The 18207-nt window shown below is 43.3% G+C and overlaps 2 protein-coding genes across 4 annotated transcripts in view; both read left to right on the forward strand.

The window, feature by feature from the left end:
• Positions 1-369: 369 nt before the first annotated feature.
• Positions 370-12057, forward strand: LOC147192930 (uncharacterized). The gene is made up of 3 exons (XM_086133774.1): positions 370-7511; positions 8549-8706; positions 10275-12057. Exons 1-3 carry the CDS (start codon positions 7289-7291, stop codon positions 10644-10646), a joined length of 753 nt encoding a protein of 250 aa, XP_085989900.1. The 5' UTR covers positions 370-7288; the 3' UTR covers positions 10647-12057.
• An 825-nt stretch (positions 12058-12882) lies between these two features.
• micall2a (mical-like 2a) overlaps positions 12883-18207 on the forward strand; it is an 89480-nt gene continuing 84155 nt past the window's right edge. For all 3 annotated transcript variants that reach the window (XR_015103259.1, XR_015103260.1, XM_086133645.1), the window contains exons 1-12: positions 12883-13162; positions 13570-13618; positions 14331-14472; positions 14711-14871; positions 14942-15060; positions 15402-15800; positions 15889-16016; positions 16932-16977; positions 17230-17390; positions 17591-17689; positions 17830-17894; positions 18039-18162. Coding sequence is in view for 1 of the 3 variants with exons in the window: in XM_086133645.1 (XP_085989771.1) it covers positions 12885-13162; positions 13570-13618; positions 14331-14472; positions 14711-14871; positions 14942-15060; positions 15402-15800; positions 15889-16016; positions 16932-16977; positions 17230-17390; positions 17591-17689; positions 17830-17894; positions 18039-18162 (1771 nt within the window). In the remaining 2 variants the exon portion in view is untranslated. The remainder of the gene's footprint in view (positions 13163-13569; positions 13619-14330; positions 14473-14710; positions 14872-14941; positions 15061-15401; positions 15801-15888; positions 16017-16931; positions 16978-17229; positions 17391-17590; positions 17690-17829; positions 17895-18038; positions 18163-18207) is intronic.

Genomic DNA, 18207 nt, shown 5'->3' on the forward strand with positions numbered 1-18207 from the left:
AAACTTTTCTGTACAATAAATGTTCTATGTCTACTAGTCTACAGACGACATTCTGATGAATATTGCATTTATGGGGACATGATTTAAGCAGCAAAATCCACACCTTTCTCATAGGGTGGCCATTTTGCCACTTGCTGTCACCGTTACTCAGGGCTCATGTAATGGCTCACCCGTCTTCTGGGTTTGGTCATGTGACTTTGGCAAGCTGAGCCATTCATCGAACATACTATTGTAAAGGAAATTTTTTGACTTGAATTCCCCTTTAACACTGCACATAAATGTACACAAGCATATATATATATATATACAGTATATATATAAAATATGTGGCAGTACATTACTGTAAAAATACCCCATTAAAACTCTACTCGTATTTTTTAGGTTTTGTGTGGGTGTGTGTGTGTGTGGGTGTATTTTTATTAGGTATATATTTTTTGTAATTAAAAAAAGATGTGATATAGCCCCGAACACCGTATGTACAAGTATACTGCTCCCGTTGACATCCGTCTCTCCCCTGATGCCTTATCGCACCTGTATGGTGTCCTGTAACTCGCCGAGAGCTGTGTTTATGGTGATCTATCACGTTTCTGCACAAGCCCGGACAGCCTGAGCTCTTGGTCCGGCGCCAGTATCCGATTGGCCGGGCAGCAGCCGGGCGGAACGGTGATGAGTGACGGCGAGTAGAAGAGCAGGCTGAGTCCTCAGCTGCCCGCGCCCGCTAGAGCGCGTGATGCTCGTATTGATCTCAGTGATCAGCTTGGCAGGAATGCGGACGTTCCTCTGTGTCTCTGAGCCTCCCCAACCTGCCTCCCCCCCACCCGCCCCTCAACAATGTGCCGCGACCTGCCTCGTCGCACATCTGTCTGTTTGCCGTCTTCCTTTTCCGTTGCACGGCGGCCTTAGATCATCTCCTCCTCAGCCACGCATGACTTGTGCTTGCCTGGAAAGAAAAAAAACAAGTCTCTCGCCTGCCTTTTTCACTGCCACTTTGATGTTTCAAGTGTGATTCGCTGTTGAATGGCGTCTGCTTTTCCTTGATGCCGCTGACATGAAAAGCAGGCGGAGGGCCTCTTGGGTTCGTCCCACGGCCCCTGATCCAAGACTAAAACGGTTGGCCCCGCGGGATACGATTACCCGGGAAAAGGGAGGCGCGAGACATTGAGGCCTCCTCAGGCGTGACATCCACTTTTGCTCCAACTTACATGAAACTTTTAACGGGCGCTGATTGAATTATGACTCAAAACCATTTAGAGAATAGCTCTCCGCCAAGCTGTTAACAAAAGTCCGACCACATCTAGCCAGTGGCAGTTTGTGCAATTAGCAGCGTGTACTTTGACAAGAATGAGGCAGTCGATCCGTGTTTTTTTTTTTTGTTTTTACTTTTTAAAACAGTTCCCATGAATCTAAGATGAGCTTTAGGTCCAGCCTAATCTCATGCAATTAAGTGACTTTTTTTCCCCCGCCCTAAATACTACAGAGCCTGTATTTCGTTACCTTGAAGACACAGGGCGGAGCCTGAGGCTAGCGACGAATGGCTTCTAGTTGTGATGTCGTAGGGAAAAGTGAGTCCCAATAAAGACAAAAAAGAAATCGCTTTTTTTGTTGTTGTTTTTTTAACTTTTGGAAGCAGCTGTTTAAGCACAACACTGCGTGCATGTGACGGATGAGCATCGATCTTGACACTCCTTGTGTTGAAAGCAAATCTCGCTCAAAAAGTATTTTTTCATTATTCACCTTAAAATTCACCTAATGGGTTTTTTTGTGTTCAGGCCGAAGCAATAAGTGAATAAGTATTGCTTTGCGACCATCTTGGTGCCAAGGGACTATGTTGAAGTAAGTTGTAGATATTCGCTGTGAAAAAAGTTGCGCTTGGGTGCCATCTTGTGGCATCTGTAGACAAATATAAACCTTTTTGGGATTTTCTCTTTCGCGTTCTGCCCCCTTCTGCGCTGTACAGCTGCAAACAATACAGATCAAATTAATCGAATACAATAAATAACCTTTAAAGTCTTGAGTTTTTAAGAAATTTGAGAACTCATGACACGACAATTCTACTTAAGCCACGCAACAAAAGCTTTATTTATTTATTTAGTTTCCCCCTTTCCCATTCCTCAAATGCTTTCTCGAGTGTTCAAATTATGTGAGTAAAAGCCAAATAGTTGAAAAGTGTCTACACCGGGCTTGAGGCTGAACAAACGCCGTGTGTGGCGGGATCGTCGACTGGCTGAATAGACACCTGCGTTTGTCCCGAGAGCACAGCTCGCTACAGGGATTTAGGATCTAATAGTAGACCCTCAGCTACCCCCCCCCCTGCCAAACTCAACCCACACCCTCTGTCCTTTTAAAGCCTATTGATCCAGATAATCAGGGACAGAGTTGGGGGAGGACTTGAGGTTGTGACAGACGCTTTGAAAGAAACGCTGGTGGATAATTGAGGGAGGCCTTAAAGGCCACAATGGTGACGGCTCACGTCAGGCTTCACGCGACGGGCCTCGCGCACCTCTCTGGTGGTTCTTTAGTTCGCCCGGATGACACGCTAACCGCGGAGATGAGCTTGTGTTATTCGCAGCGAGACAATGAGTGTTTTTTGTTTTTTTTTGTGGGGTTTTAGACAGCCACCAGTGAGACATCTTTCGAGGTAAACTTGGAATTGACTTGTTTGAGCTTGTGCTCATTCATTGGAAGCAAACTCCAAAGCTTAACTCATCGCAAGAAAAGACATTTAGCAATCTGTCAATGGCTGCGTCTCATTCGCTAGTGCCTAATGACAGCAAAAGTTTTTTTTTCCAAAGCACTTCTCCAATGGAGCTGGGTGGGTAGACATTTGGAAACATCCAGTCTCGAAATGGTGGGTATCGGCAGCGGCAGTGTCTGGCATGTGCAATGCGTGCGGCTGCACAGGCTGGCATTTCTGTCCGCCGTCACAAAAGTATTTCGGTGAAACAGTTTTCTCTTGACATCGTTACGTGTAACTGATTGGACTTTGTGTAGGGAATTTGTGCCCTTTGTGGAATCGTCCTTTGTCAGAGATGCAAGACAAGATGGTGGCTGGGCAGTTGCTATTTGGGAAAAGTTTGTTTTTTTTAAATTGGGAACATGGTTGGTCAGGAGAAGGTCAAAGCCATCAGGTGCTCAATTCTGAAAGATAATGTGGAGAAAGAGGCAAACAGAGCAAAGTGGTGCAGGTTTAATAACAACGGTAGTTTATGGTGGAGCAGAGTGGCCAAAGGACGCTAGTCGAGCTCGGACTGCCGCTGGCTATTTTCTTCGATCAGTTGTGTTGCATGGTGACACTATACTCAAACAAGAAAACTGCTAAACCATGGGGGAGGGTGTATGCTAATTCACATTTTCATTATTAATATAAGCATTCTTTTCATTTGCGTTGGGGTTTCAACATTGCAAAATGCATGTTATTGCAATTTTATGGATTTCTCACTGTAAGCATCCTCATTGTTCATTCATTGTTTTCCATTTTTATCCTCACAAAAAAATTGTCATTTTTGTTGTTTTTGATAAAAGGGAGCAATAAAAAGACCTTGAAAGTATGTTAAATTTTCCTGCCAAAAAGCAGGAGAAAAAAAGAATGGCAATAGAAAAAATGTAACCCCACCCCTTTAAAAAGCCGCATTTTTGTCCAGTTCTGCATATAAAACGCAGAATTAGGCCTTATGTGCTTTTCACTGGACAGTCAAGATATGCTCATTTCTGTAAATTATGAGTAGTAAGTCAAATAATTTAACTGCCATACAAAGACCGGAAATAAGTGAAAATACAGTAGCTTAACATTTACACACAAAACAAAACAAAAACCTTTTTTTTCTTCTATAGCTCTGCTTTTACAAAAAAAAATAATAGTTAGGACATAGATGGATGCCATTGGACATTGACAATTACATTTTTCATGCGTTATGTCAATTTAATAAGTGATTGAAAAAGTGAGATAGTGGTGAAATTATGTTAATGCCGTTTAAAAAAAACTATGCAGTTCTACAATTTTATTTTGTATGTCAGATGAACTAATATACGGTGTTGAACTAACCCAGGGGTGGGCAAACCTTTTGGCTCGGGGGGCCGCATTGACTTTTAAAATTTGACAGAAGGGCCAGGTCAGCACGAGCTATGGTACATTAAAAAAAAACTGCATTTGTTGACAGTCCATATCAAACATCAACAGAACAAAAGCATGAACGTACTGTATTAATATACTTTTTTAAAATGACGACAGTGTTGTTGATGACCTATTTTAGCCTGTACATTTCTGCAGATGGGTTGTGATCAGACCAGTAGAAGTAGAGCGATACAGAGGTCCTAGGTGGTCGAAAAGATCCCGCCCCCCCCCCTCCCTGTGTTCTGCAACTTCAAGTCAATGCGCCACCTGGCGGTGAAATGTCTGTCATTACAAGTCCAATTGAAATGAATGCAATCATTCACATCGAACCTTAATTGTAGACCGACCTTCGGCGGGCCGGATTCGGCCCGCGGGCCGTAGTTTGCTCACCTCTGAACTAACCGAAAGAAAACCTGATGCTTCCGCGTTAGTTTGTTCGCAATACAAATTATTCCTCGACTCATTTTTTGCACATCAGCTTTTGACACTCTTAGCAGTGACGTGGATCAACAATCACGTGGCACCCGAGCCGTGGCACGATACGATCTGACATGAAGGACTTTGCCAACATTACGATTTGCTCTCCCGACCATTTGAGCCGTAAAAAAAAAAAAAAATTAAAGCGGCAGTTGTGCTAAATGTCGTGCGGCGATGAATGGTAATCATCAATTAAAAATCGTCAATGGAATGTAATTTTCGGGATGGATAAGATCAACGTCTAATGAGAGCCTAAGTGAAGCCGGGCGCTGTTAATGACATGTCACATTTTCATACTCATCCGACTGAGGCTGACTGCCTTCATTTGGCTGTAATTCATTAGACAAATGTTGAATCGCTGTGCAAACACCACACAGACGCACACACACTGCACAGCTCACTGCCGTTTGCACACATTTGAATGCTAAAAAGACAGACAGGCTTTAGCACAGATAATGTGTGAGTATTGATTGAACGATTCTTTAGAAGCGTTGCTGTCCATTATTGTGTGTTTTCTTGGGGGAGGCGGCGGGGACTTTATTAACAGATTGTACATAACAATTTACAAATTACACGTAAACAGCATTTGCCTTAATCAGTAAGAGTACGATGCAACAATTACTCGTGCATTTGAGAAAGATTGGTTGGAAACTGTGGCTGGTCGGCAATTTAAAACTCGCTAACTGGGCCATTTTGTGTCAAGTTACCGTTGAAAAACCAATCAGGGGGTCTTCCTTAGCTACGGTGCGGTTAATCCTTGAAAGTGGAGTGAGAGCATTGCGGAAAGCCTAATCCGCCTCCGCCAAGGCGTTAAATCAGTGTTTGAACAGGTGCAGATGAAAGGGCCACAGGTGAGGGGCCGAGGAATGGCCACCTTGTGACTCATCCCCGCGCTCTGACTGCTTGTCTCTTTTTGCCGACCTATCGGGCTGATCAAAGCTAACCCGAACGTTGCCGTCGATGAAACGCTGACAGGCCGGTGTTTTCGTAGTTTGCGGACGATGAGATTAAATCGACGCGCACCTGCGTTTTAATTCGCGGCGGCAAATCGTCTCGTCAGCGATCCGTCAACGCCGAGTCCACAGCTGGCGCGTTCGCGTAAACGGAGTGTTAATAATCTGTATCAAATGTGTTGAGGGGGGCTTTAAGCGTGTTTGGTAACATTCGGTTAATGACAACATGTCGCCGCCGCAGTCGTCACACGCACGCCGGATGAGAGGAATTCAACGATAAACTTTGATTGCCGGTGTCCGCAGACCAGGCGTTTTTCATGGAATCGTTACATCGCATCCATGCCCCCTTTCGCGTTGACTACTAGCTTGCTGTCTTTGTTGGTAAAACCAGTTGGCAGAACCTTGTCGAGCAGAAGGGTTTATAAATGGAAATATTCACCAGGTTTAACATGTACGATTATCGGAGCAGATCGTGGAAAAGAAATAACTATTGAAGCACATTTATGACTGTTGACCGTTTTCTAAGGAGAACGGGAAGAGAAAATAAAAATCACTCAACACAGCACAAAATAATCGCTCACGATTATTTTTTTCCAAGACATCCGATAACGTTTTTCTGTCCTTTTTCGGGAAGGTGGTAAAAAAGCTCCAATTTGTCCCGATTATCAGTACCATACTTCGTCATTGGCTATTGTTTTGATCTCTCATAAGTATCCGCGACCTTAAGTATGAAACTTGTTTCACATTGACGATTGTTAGCCATGTTGAGCAGATCAGTGAAGAAAAATCACTTTGAACTCACCCCACGCCACAGAATATTTGTTTCGCACCATCTTTTGTTGGGATGTTCGATACCGCTATTTTTCAGACAGATACAAATACGAGTATTCACTCTTTGTATAACCACCGGTACCAAGTTCCAATACCTCTTTTGATCATGACGATTCGCCGATATGTCCAACTGCTTGTAGTACAGTGTCGACTTCTACCCAGGAGCACTCAGTCGATGTCAGATTTTTTTTTGTTTGTTTTAAGTATCGGTGGCTGGTATCAGCAGCCTCAGGATTAGCCAATACCGATCCCTGATATCCGTACTCAACCCATTCCTGATATTTTGGAAAAATTTGACAATTGGCCCTTTCTCCGCCTTAGATTGCAAATGTGTAAAAAACAAAATGTTCAAATTCGGCCCAATTACCGCTAAGTGTGTATCCTGCTTCAGACTTCTCCTAAAAAGTAGACGTGACATGAGTCGTTGCACATCAACACCAAAGCTGCTCCTGGTAAAGCGTCGTCACTCCCGAGTTGTCGGTTAGCAGACGCTTGTTTATTCTGGAAGCCGCCGCCTTTTCGGATCTCGTTTGACGACTCTGCAGAGTATTTTTCATGTTTGAACAGACGGCCTCTCGATTGAATTTCTGTCCATGGGACTGATTGAAACCTCAGACGGCAAAAGATGTTGCGACACGTTGGATCACGAAGAACGTCTCTTCCCGCCCCGGCCGAGTGAACGCGACACTGACGATCTGATGAGAGACGGGGTTAGATTGGAGAGGAGGTCATGTGACTGGGAAGGGGATTGGAGTCGAGAGGGCGGGACCACCCGAAACCACTTTTACCTTTTACCTTACCTCTTCCCTGAGCCCTGAACACAAAAGAAACCAGCTGGTAAACCAGCAGCGAGATCCTTCCTCCACTGGGATGCGTTCTGCGTAGGACTCACGCCCGCAACTGGATCCCCTCGGCTATGTTTGGGCCCGGGCAACTGGTCTCTGCTCTCCTGCCTGCGGTTTTCCATTCACCCGCAGCCCCGTTTTTCCACACCTTCCCGGCCCGGCAGATCCTCATCCCGGCGGGGCCCTACATCAGCTACGAGTCGCTGAGGAGTTACCTGCAACCGGAGCCATGCAAGGAGGCGCTGTTGCTGGCCACGCAGGCCATTGGCGTGGGTCCGCCGGTGGATGGCGTGGGTGAGTCCAACCGGTACCACGTATATGCTTCATGGAGCAATGGTTTTCTACCTGGGGCCCCGGAGTAGCTTGGGGGCCTCCTAAATTAATATGTCTCAGGGGGAAAAAAAAAAAGTGTTGTTAAAATACTTTTCATGCCAAACTCTACAAACTTTTAATTGGCTTTGACAGTTAATGAATTAATTTAATGGGCTCTTTTAAAATTAGGGGGGTGGGGGGATCCTTGTATTTCTTTTGTTGGGAAAATAACTTCTGATGTTACTTTTTTTCCCCTCTAAAAAAATTCATGAATTTACAATAAAATTGAAAGTATCAATTTGCAACAAAGATTATTTTGATGGGAAAATGTGCTACCTTTTAAATGGGCATAACAGATTAATTTCATTGGCCAATATTTGCTCTTTTAAAATCGGCAAAGATCACCAATTTTCTTTCCGATTTTTGATTTTCACTTTTTTTTTTATACACATCACATACAAACACCCCCCCCCCCCCATCCCCCAACTGCTTGAATCATTAGTGAAATCCTGTCTGTAATTCATGTCTTTAGTGTAGTGAGCATTAGGGGACCAAAATAAAAGTTATTAACCCTATTTTATTGTTTGTTTGTTTTTAATGGAGGAGAAAAATCGACTTATTAATCGGTTATCGGAATTTTATTCCGCCAAATATCGGAATCAAGAAATACATATCAGTCGGGCCCTGCTTTTTAATTTTTTTGGCCTTTAGGGTCGCACATGGTAGTTGTTGAACTGCCGTGTGTGACAATCATGTGGCGGACTTCTCTATGTTTGAGTCCCAGTGGTCTAGTGAATGTCAAATTGTACTCAATTGTCATAAGACGTGAGCTTCGAGTGTAAATGTTGACAAAAGACCGGCTAATAGCTCGTGACGAACAATCAATTATGAAGCCGTGCCGAAGCAGACCTAATGATGGCAATGCTAATTAGCCAGTCTAGAGCCATTAGCTCCTTGTCGCCTTTTGGCATTCATTTGCTTCTGTGTAATTTTTTTTTTCCTTTTCCCCCCCTCCCCAGACGAACAGAGGCCAGTGAAGCAGCGTCGCGCCCGCGCCAACTACAGCAGCTGGCAGCTAGAGCAGCTGGAGAAGGCCTTCGAGAGCACCCACTACCCCGACGTGTTCATGAGGGAGGCCTTGGCCCTCAGACTGGACCTCATTGAAGCCAGAGTGCAGGTAAGCCTGCGTTAGCTTCCTAATACATGTCATGGCATCATTAAGTTTTAAGGGCTGAACGATTTTAAGAATTTTTCTCGCAACATTGCCAATCAATGTGCGATGACTTTTTCAAGGTCCTTTTCGCGTGTATTTTTTAACAAACAGTATTTTCACCCAAACAGCTGGACTATTTGTTTGTTGATCCCTACAGAGTCAGAAAACTTCCTGGTTCATGAATTTAGCAGAAAAAAAAAATTCCTGCTCCATGAAAGATGTAAAATTACAACAGGATTGTACCTTTTTTTTTTTTTTTTGTAAATCTTTTGGTGGGGGTAAAGCTGCTATCGTGACTACAGATAAACATGTTTTTTTCTTCTTCAAAGAGGCCAGTCACCGATATCTAGAGCCCATATTAATTTTCAGTAAAATTGAAAATATTGGCATTCAAAAAAAAAAAAAGTACAAACTCCAAATCTTAAATTTGTTAAAATATCTGTATATGTTTATTAAACTATTTTTCCGATTTGCAAAATGTAGCTTTATTTCTATTTATTTGTTGAACAATAATTTTATTTTTATTTTATTTTTTTGTATTTAGAACCAAAGAAAATTCACAGAGCTCCCAGGGTCATCATAATGTCTTAAAAAGTTAAATGAAAACTTTGTGTAATGTAGTCTGAAGAGAAAAATACACAAAGAATGGCCTATGGAAAACATAGTTTGCATGGAAACAATAAATGTACAATATTTTTGAAAAAAACATGTCGTGACATACTGTCAGTGTGAAGCTCACATCAAGATTGATGTGTAAGATTACACACCTGCTAACTCACACTAGCCAAGACTAATATGGAGCTCAAGCAGCTGCAACATGATTCATTTCAAGCTCTGCGATCCTTTTTGTTTATTTAGCGCGCTTGGATTGATAGCTACGGTGTCTCTTGACGACACTCGTGTTTTTTATTTTTTTAATTTTTTAAGGTTAAGAAATACAATGAAAAACAGGTGGGAAAAGTAGTATTTCGGCGTGAAAAAGGTTAGTTCTGCCAAGCGCGTTGTTACCGCCGCGGCTGTTGTGGAAGCGTAAATCAAGTTGAGCTGAGTGGAAACTAATGGTAAGTATGAAAATAGTTTGTAGAAATTTTGTGGAGTTTTGTTTCACTTTCTGAATATTTATCTATTCCTGAAAATGGAACAGGTGAAGTGACATTTTTTTACAGTAAATTGTATACATATTGTCTTCGTTTTTACATTTACATCTCAATTATAAAACGCGTATAGGTTCAGAAAACTAGTGGGGGTTTATTTTATTATTATTTTTTTTTTATGATTAGCTACAAGTAGAAGCTAACAAAAACAAAATATGGGCATTGCAGTGCTACTCAAGAAACAATCAATTTAAAAAAAATAGTACTGGAAGTAGAAATTAGCCATCTGTAAAACATTTTTTAAATATTTTTGTATAACAGGAGTTTCACTTCTGGAATTGAAATACTGTAATATATTTTTATTTACTTGGCAACATTTCGATGACTCTACATTCTAATTTATTGAGCTGCATCTTTATTTTCTGAATGTGTCACAAGGTTTGGTTCCAAAATCGGCGTGCCAAGATGAGGCGTCAGCTGAAACTTCAGGGGAAGCGTGCCGGGCCCCATCCCAAAGCGGAATGCGGAGACGTCCCAGATAAAACAATCCATCATTTAAAACATCACATGGACTCTTCTGACAGTGAGCACTGGCCGCGAGCTCAGGAAGACGACGACAACTACCCGTGGACAAAAGCCGCCGGTGTTGCGGCGGCGGGTCAGAGCTCGGAGCAGCTACGCTCCAGCAGCATCGCCAAGCTGAGGGCCAAAGCCAGAGAGCACGAGGCCGAGCTCAAAGGCGCAGTCAGCGTGTCGCCGGGCGTTACGTCAGTCCAAACACCGGAGGTGGATGCCGTGCGTGATGATTGATCACTTTCCTGCTTCCTGTTTTTAACCATAGCACCATTACTGAGATAAACGTCACGCTGTCAAAGTGCTGGAGTAACATTTCTCATAATTTGGACATTACTAATTCATTAGATAGGCCTGCACTCAAGAGCTGTATCAAAAATTCTGCCTTTAGGAAGAAAATGCTCATGTTTATGACCCAAAACAAAGGAGTACATCAGGTGGAAAAAGTGGAAAGTCTTAAGACTGGCCAAGTAAATCACTCGACCTTAACCCAATAACGCATGCATGAAGAGGAGACTGAAGAGAGAAACAAACAAGAACTGAAAGAGACCGCAGCGAAGGCCTGGAAAAGCATTTCGAATTAAGAATGCGTCAGTCTGGTGAAGTCAGTGGGGCGCAGGCCTCAACGCAGTTATTCCGAGATCTGAAACCCGAATGTCTTCAGTATACATTCAATACAAAGGATACTTTTGGAAGGGTCTACAGCTGGCCCAGGCCTTGAGTTTGATACTCAAGTAAAACAAGTGCATGTTGACTGTAAATAGAACCACGTTGAGTTGTGTCATGTGATCAAGCAACGATGCCTCAAAATGTGATGAAAGCACCTCCACTCGTTGGAACAAAATCAATCATTTGCCCTTTAAGGAGCCCAGATTTGAACTCAGCTACGTGACTCTTTTAGAGTATTATTCTCTCTTACTAACTCACTTTAACAAGGCGAGAATGTGTGTGTCATCATCATTTGAAAAATAAACCAAACATGATCATAACATAATACAAGGTGTGTCAGAAATGTTCGAGGAGACTGGTGTCACAAAAAATATATTTTCGACTCAGACTGCCAACCATGAGTTTATCGTCATCCAGCACGTATACAAGCTTTGTTCAGTGCTTGGGAAGAACTTGTGACACCAGTCGTGGAAATTTTCTGACACACCTCGTGTGTGGTTTAAATTAATACCTTGGGAGTAATTCCTGTTTTCAATGTTCAAATGATGGTGGCAGTACCGTTATCTTCATGAACTAGTGTTGTAAAATACTGCACCCTACTGGACAACCTCATTGGCAGACAATACAATACAGGTGGTCCTCAGTTCATGGGAGCAGTTCTGTTCCTCCGGCAAATTTGAATGTGTGTTTAAAAAAAAAAAGAAACGCAACATACTTATTGTAAATGGGTGTCAAAAACTTCTCGAACGTCAAGTGATCAAATGAAAAACAAGTACGGCTTTGAGTCTTCTCGTATGAGGAGGGCATTTTCAGCAAGCCTTATTTGTATTTTTTTTTAAACTAAATTAATAAACGACGTACTTTACATGTGACAGTATTTAGGGAAGTTCTCAAAGGCTCAAGTTCAACTCGTGCTTATTACGTGCTCCCCTCATGTTACACAGCAGATATGGGTTAAATAAACTTCTATATGTTTGCAGACAGTATCGTGTGAACACATTTTTATCCTAAGTGCACAATTCTCTTTTTTTTCATACTTGAATCCTAATCTGCAGTGTAAATCTTGGACATATGCGATAAGAACATTTGCACACAGGATTAAGAATTTATGTGCACAAGATGATAGAGTGGCCATTTGTGTTTATAGGATATGAACACACTAATTAACATAGCTGACTCTTTCTGCCCAGATAAAAATTAATAAATTACATAAACGTTTCCATCAAACGAAAGTATGGATGTACTATATTGATCGTGACTGTATTGTGTTTAATCTGTCACCATGCTAATTTAAATGACAAATATAACAGCATATTCGGAGTCTAGAAACCAAGCGACCAAATCTAATTTAGTTGGTCAGCTAGTGTGCTATCAAGCTGATGCCAATGCTTCTTGTAGTAAACAATTCTGTTGCTTGAAATTTTGCAAGTGAGCAAAACTAAAAAAAAAAAAAAAAAAAAACAATACGGCTAGCATGTTATCCAGACATATTTCACCACTCACTCAATACGTCTATTGTGTCTTTATTTAGCTATTCCACAGGTGAGTCTTCACATTTTGCGCAATTGACTTGTGACGAGTCAGCGGTTGCGCATCACTTGCGCAGAACGCTAATCCGCTGCTCAATTGTTTCAAGTTATTTCAACAGTCTACATACCTTTACAGTGGCCCGCATTTTTTTTTTGTATATTTGTATGCCAATATCCACAGTTGAGTTTCGAACAAATGCGAGACAACCTTTTTTTCCATTCGTTCGCGCTGTCAACTTTGGCGGTTGCGCGTCATTTAGCGCAGAAACCCAAGCCAATGGCTCACTCGTCAACCAACAGGACGCAGCTGCGCCTCCCTACCCCGCTTCCATTCCCCCCTCTACCTGATATTTTTTACACCTCTTTCCTACTTTGCTCACTGGTTCCAAACATTAGCGAGCTCTTTGGGAGCATGTCTGCCATCCGGGCTCTGGAGCAGTGGTGCCGGTCTCAGTGTGACGGCTACCGGGACGTGAACATCACTAACATGACTACGTCGTTCCGGAGCGGACTGGCCTTCTGCGCCCTCATCCACAAACACAGACCCGACCTCATGTAAGTACTGGACACTCATTACCAGATGTAATTTGTTATTTAAAAGTTTATGTCGCAACACCGGTGCAAATTTGTTGTCTGTCTGACTGCAGAGCGCACACAACGTGGTATTGTTTTTGTTGTATTACGTCATGACTGATACCTACTGTACATTCTATCCTATTGGTGTATCTCTGGTTAAATCTGTAACTTCTGCCATCTAGTGGGAGGCCATTTAAATGTTCCGCTTGTCATTATACGTCGACGGGATAGACAGATGAACAAAAATACGATATTTGGAGTAAATCAATAATTTCCGGATCACTTTTCTGTGGCGCACCTTATATGCCGTGTTTCTCACAGTTATAAAAAGTTGCATTATGGGGCGAAATTATGCTTCTGTGTGGGTTTGTTTTGTGTTTGTACAGAGATTACGACTCTCTCCGCGTGGAGGACGTGTTTGACAACAACAAGCTGGTGAGACGTCATCTCGTTCGGCCCTTTAAAACTTGACGTGTGACGTCACGCCTCCAGCAATGTGCACCCGCTAGATAAAGGCAGCTGGAGGGAACTTCTTTCCTCTCAGGGGCCCCTTTTATTGCATTTGGGGGCCGCGACATGCCCGAAAACTTAACAAGACAGCAACACCCTAAGATATATATATGCATTCAAAGCTCACTCAGTCGTGCCGTTGAAAGAAAAAAAAAATCAACCCAGGTCACCGGTTTCACTGATCAACATGAAATTGGTTGCACATTTCTATCGTAAGAGGATGCACAAAAAAGTCTCAAGGACCCATCCTCCAAAGTGAACACGACTAAAGCCATTTTGCCGTTTTGTCAATGACTGACAACCTCGCGGAAGTTGACTTCCTGCCGCCAAGCTGCTAGCTCTGTGACCATTTGCACACCTCCCATCGAGTCCTCCTGGTAAAGGAAACATGAGTATGGTCACGGACGCCGTTGTATATTTCATGACGGGTAGCCTTTCCTGCACTGTTGTTAGATAAGAAAGAGTTTGGACAAAAGCAACCACTTGTCACAATCAGACATCACATTTAAAAAATCATGTCCATGTTGCTTCCTGTTGTATCCCCGAGGAAGTGAGCCGTTCAAGGTCTATTTAAAGCCGATTGTATTGTCGGACCGGTGACGCGAGTCTCCTGACTATCAGTGTTTTCCTTCTGAAGGCTTTTCAGGTGGCCGAGGAGGAGTTGGGGATTCCAGCTCTGTTAGACGCTGAGGACATGGTGGCCTTAAGGATCCCCGACAGACTCAGCATTCTCACCTACGTCTCGCAGTATTACAACTACTTCAAAGCACGACCACACAGTGAGAATGTTGCATTTCATTTTCAGGCTTTTTAATCCCAGATGCAATATTTTAGCTATTTGCGTGCATTTGGTTCATTTTTTTTAAATTGGTCTCAAAAATAAGATAGAAAGGATTTTTTTAAAGCAATTACAAATGGTTTTTATGCCTCTGTTGTTTTTAAATGTTTTGATATTATTCAAATATTCATCCAAACAATCCATATTGCGTCAAACTTTTTTTTCTTCCGCTTCGGTAGGAGTGAAACATTCGGCGCAGAGCTCCAAGGAGTCCCCGTCAGAGAAGAAAAATCTCCCACTGGTTCCCAAAGCCTCGCCAACCAAAACCGCCATCAAGAATCAGGCTCCTCCCCCTGTTCCCGGCCGGACATCTCCCAAATTGGCCAAAGCTGCCGCTCAGGTGGGGGGGTCACTTCATTGGGTACGCCTGAGCGTCTCCTCCAGTTGTTATTGTGAAGTTTGCTTTCCAGAAGCTGGACACCAGCAAAAGTGGATCCCTCAACAGCAAATGCGTGGCTTGCAAGAGTCACGTTCACCTGGTCCAACGACACTTTGTGGACGGCAAGCTCTTTCACAGGAGCTGTTTCATGTAAGAAACTTTTCAAACTAAATACCACCGAAAAAAAAAAGAAAATCTCATCAAGTATCACTTTCATGGTCATCGTTTAACATACAGGAGCTTAGTAGTCCTAAATGTCCATTAGAGACGGCAGTAATATTCCGAAATTAATGCTGTTGTAACATTCTGCACAATTTGAATATTAACCGGAAACAATAGAATAAAAGCATTTAAATAATTCAATTAAAATGTACGATCCATTAAGATTAAAGGGCAAGTCAAGTAAAAAAAAAAATTCTTGACACTATGTTAAATGTGGGCCCACTAGTCTAAAAACAGCATTCTAATGAAGATTGCCTTTACCATTCCAGATGTTGCGAGTGTTCGGGTACGCTCCACGCGGGAGGCTACAAACCCGGAAAGAATCCCGACACTTTTGTTTGCCGCGTACACCCCGACAAGACTTCCAAACCTCCCGCCGAGGCTTGGCTCAAGTCGGCGTCCAGCTTGTTAGAAAGCGTCATCAGCACGCAACCGGCGCCTTCTTCCAAACCCGTCCGTCTCGTCCCCCCGATTCAATGCTGGACCACCTCGGCACAGAAGACTCAAGCGGCGCGACAGAACTTTCTCCAAGCGGCGCCCCCGCCGGCGCCTCTGGCACTCCCGCAATGGCCGCGCATGGATGCGGGCAAAGCGGGGAAGAAAATGGCCGAGCAAAACTGCAACAATAACAACAAACGTCTGTTTACGATTCGCTCGGCAGAGAAACGGTACACGTTGATTTCTAACCCTTTTTGCCCCCATTTCAACTTTTTAAAAGAATTATTAACACTTTGAATTGTGAATTTTATTCTGCAGCTTTGGAGCAGAGTCCAGTCCAGGTGAAATTTCCACGCCGCCAAAAGTCCACTGCAGTAAAATCCCAGCGAGAAATTTTCACCCTGAGGTGATCAAATATAGCACCACGAGGTCGACGGCTCCCATAGGTGAGCAAATTCATCAAACTTTTTTTTTTTTGAGTCAGACACCCAACCTGACCCCTTGTCTGCCCCTCATTCATACAAAACAGGGCAACATTTGCCATACGCTGATTTTGTTTGACGCGCTCACCAGTCAAGTAGCGGCCTCCGCTCTCAGAGACACTGGCGAGTCGTCCACTTGAATAAATAAATGCCGCACAAATGAACGCTTTGCTACTTTCTCAGAATGCCACAGGGGGCCAGTAAATACCTTTTTTATGACTGTCATGTAACACCATTATTGCAGTGCGCTTAGCATCTGTCAAGCTGAAGTCGTTTATTTGGATTAGATATTTAATTGTGGTCAGATAATTAAAACATTAGATTATGTAAATCAGGGAATGCTGCAGGGGGGGGGGCACAATTTTTCATTCGTGCAACTGGCTAGCCACATAGGACCACACACACTCACGTCTTAATCAGATGTATCATCATTTTAGATCTGGACCGAATAAGTGTAAAATAGATGCTTAACTCATTCAGTACCAGCCAATTCTAGACCAAGTCTGAAAAGACGTTTAAAAACGTCTTTGGGAGTGAATGAGTTAATTTGGTATGTTTGTGTTTTATGTTTAATTTTCCAGAATACATTTCTGAATGCATGGATCAAATATCCACTCCATTATACTGTATTGACCCAACAACAACGGGTGTGAAGCAAACAAGAAAATTTTAGAATCCATCCTCCATATTTTAGCTGTTCATGCACCCTTTAACCTGATAACCTGATCAGCTGTCCACTGTAGTAACCGCTGTCCCTGAAAAGGTTAATATTTGTCTAGTCTAAAAAATAAAATGATATTTCCTAATCCTTTGGAATGATATTTTCAAATGCCCAAAGAAAGTCCTGCGCTCAACCAACATGTCCCATTTTGCCGCCAGATCCTCCCAAGCCGAAATGTGTGGAAACCAGAGCGGAGCCGCTAAGGTAAAAGCCTATCAGTATCACTAAGTGTCTTATTAGACCTGCCACTTTTGATCTTGTCTAATCTCACTCGCATCTCTAAACTGCACTACCACCACCCCCCCACGTCTTCCCCCATCTTATCGTCCTCTTAACAGCCAGTCTTCTCATCCCTATCCTCCACTAATGACTCCAGTGTGACATTTATCTGCGCTGTTGCTTCTCAGCACTTTCAAATGACAAGCCGAGGCCTCTCTGTCTTCTTCCGTTGCACAGAAGAGCCGCAGAATCTGCCAGAAAAGAACATCAGCATGATTTCACGTCCACGGCGTTCTCCGGCGTCCCGACCGGTACCTCGAAGACTCCCCCCGCGACTCCAGTGGCTCGACCGCCTCCTCATCCTGTTTTTTTTTCACCTGCAGGGTACGTGCATCTTGGTGAGTTGCTCATTCAAATCAATGTAGTTCATAACATACGTTGAGAATGACACTTTGTTGATAATAAAAAAAAAAAACAACAACAAAAAAAACGCATTGGAATCTTCCCTGGCACATTCCAGGCCTTTATTTGTTTGTGCTGAAAATTGAAACGAGTGCAGGCCAATAAGACGTAAAGATCGCCTTCCTCCTTCTTCCAGCCGATCCTGCCAGGAGGCGCTCGCCTGTCAAATCCTCCGCCAGATGGCCAGCTGCGGAGTCCATTAGCTCGCCGACCTCCAAGGGAGACGTCCCATCAGGTACGCCGCGTCACTTTGAACACGCGCGTGCTTTAACCGCCGTCGTCGTTGATGAAATGTGGCTTTTGGCAGAAACCACGTCAGGTAGAGTCAGATGTGACAAAAGCTGCCGTCTAAATCCTATTTCATCTACCTCTTAGGCGCTAAAAAGGGAACGTATTTGTCGCCCACCAACGCCTCCGGCGCTGAAATGAGGTCACCCTCCGTAAGTTCCCTCCATTAAGTCTCTTAAGAGATTAATTAACAGTGAAAATTTAATTTTTTTTTTCTTCATTTAACTTATCAACTCAGTCTTTTTTTTTCTTCTCAAATTATGAAAGGACTTGAATGGGCTTTGTTTTTATATCAGTGCACGTCTTATCACATCCTGGCGGAGCGGATTGAGAGCGAGCTGGACGACATCGAGACGAACCTGGCACTGCTGGAGAAGGAAGGGGTGGAGCTGGAGAGGAAGCTTCGCCGCTGCGAGGAAGGTGCGCCCTCGTCTCCTCCTCCCTGTTTGGATGGAGGCGCTCCAG

The sequence above is a fragment of the Hippocampus guttulatus genome, chromosome 16 (genome assembly GCF_054856545.1).
Source record: "Hippocampus guttulatus isolate MCC_2025c chromosome 16, RoL_Hgut_1.0, whole genome shotgun sequence".
NCBI lineage: Eukaryota > Metazoa > Chordata > Actinopteri > Syngnathiformes > Syngnathidae > Hippocampus > Hippocampus guttulatus.

Coding starts and splice junctions, on each gene's coding strand:
- LOC147192930 (XM_086133774.1), top strand. CDS start 7,289: ATGTTTGGGCCCGGGCAACTGGTCTCTGCTCTCCTGCCTGCGGTTTTC. Junction 7,512..8,548: donor TCCGCCGGTGGATGGCGTGG/GTGAGTCCAACC, acceptor CCCCCTCCCCAG/ACGAACAGAGGCCAGTGAAG. Junction 8,707..10,274: donor TCATTGAAGCCAGAGTGCAG/GTAAGCCTGCGT, acceptor ATGTGTCACAAG/GTTTGGTTCCAAAATCGGCG.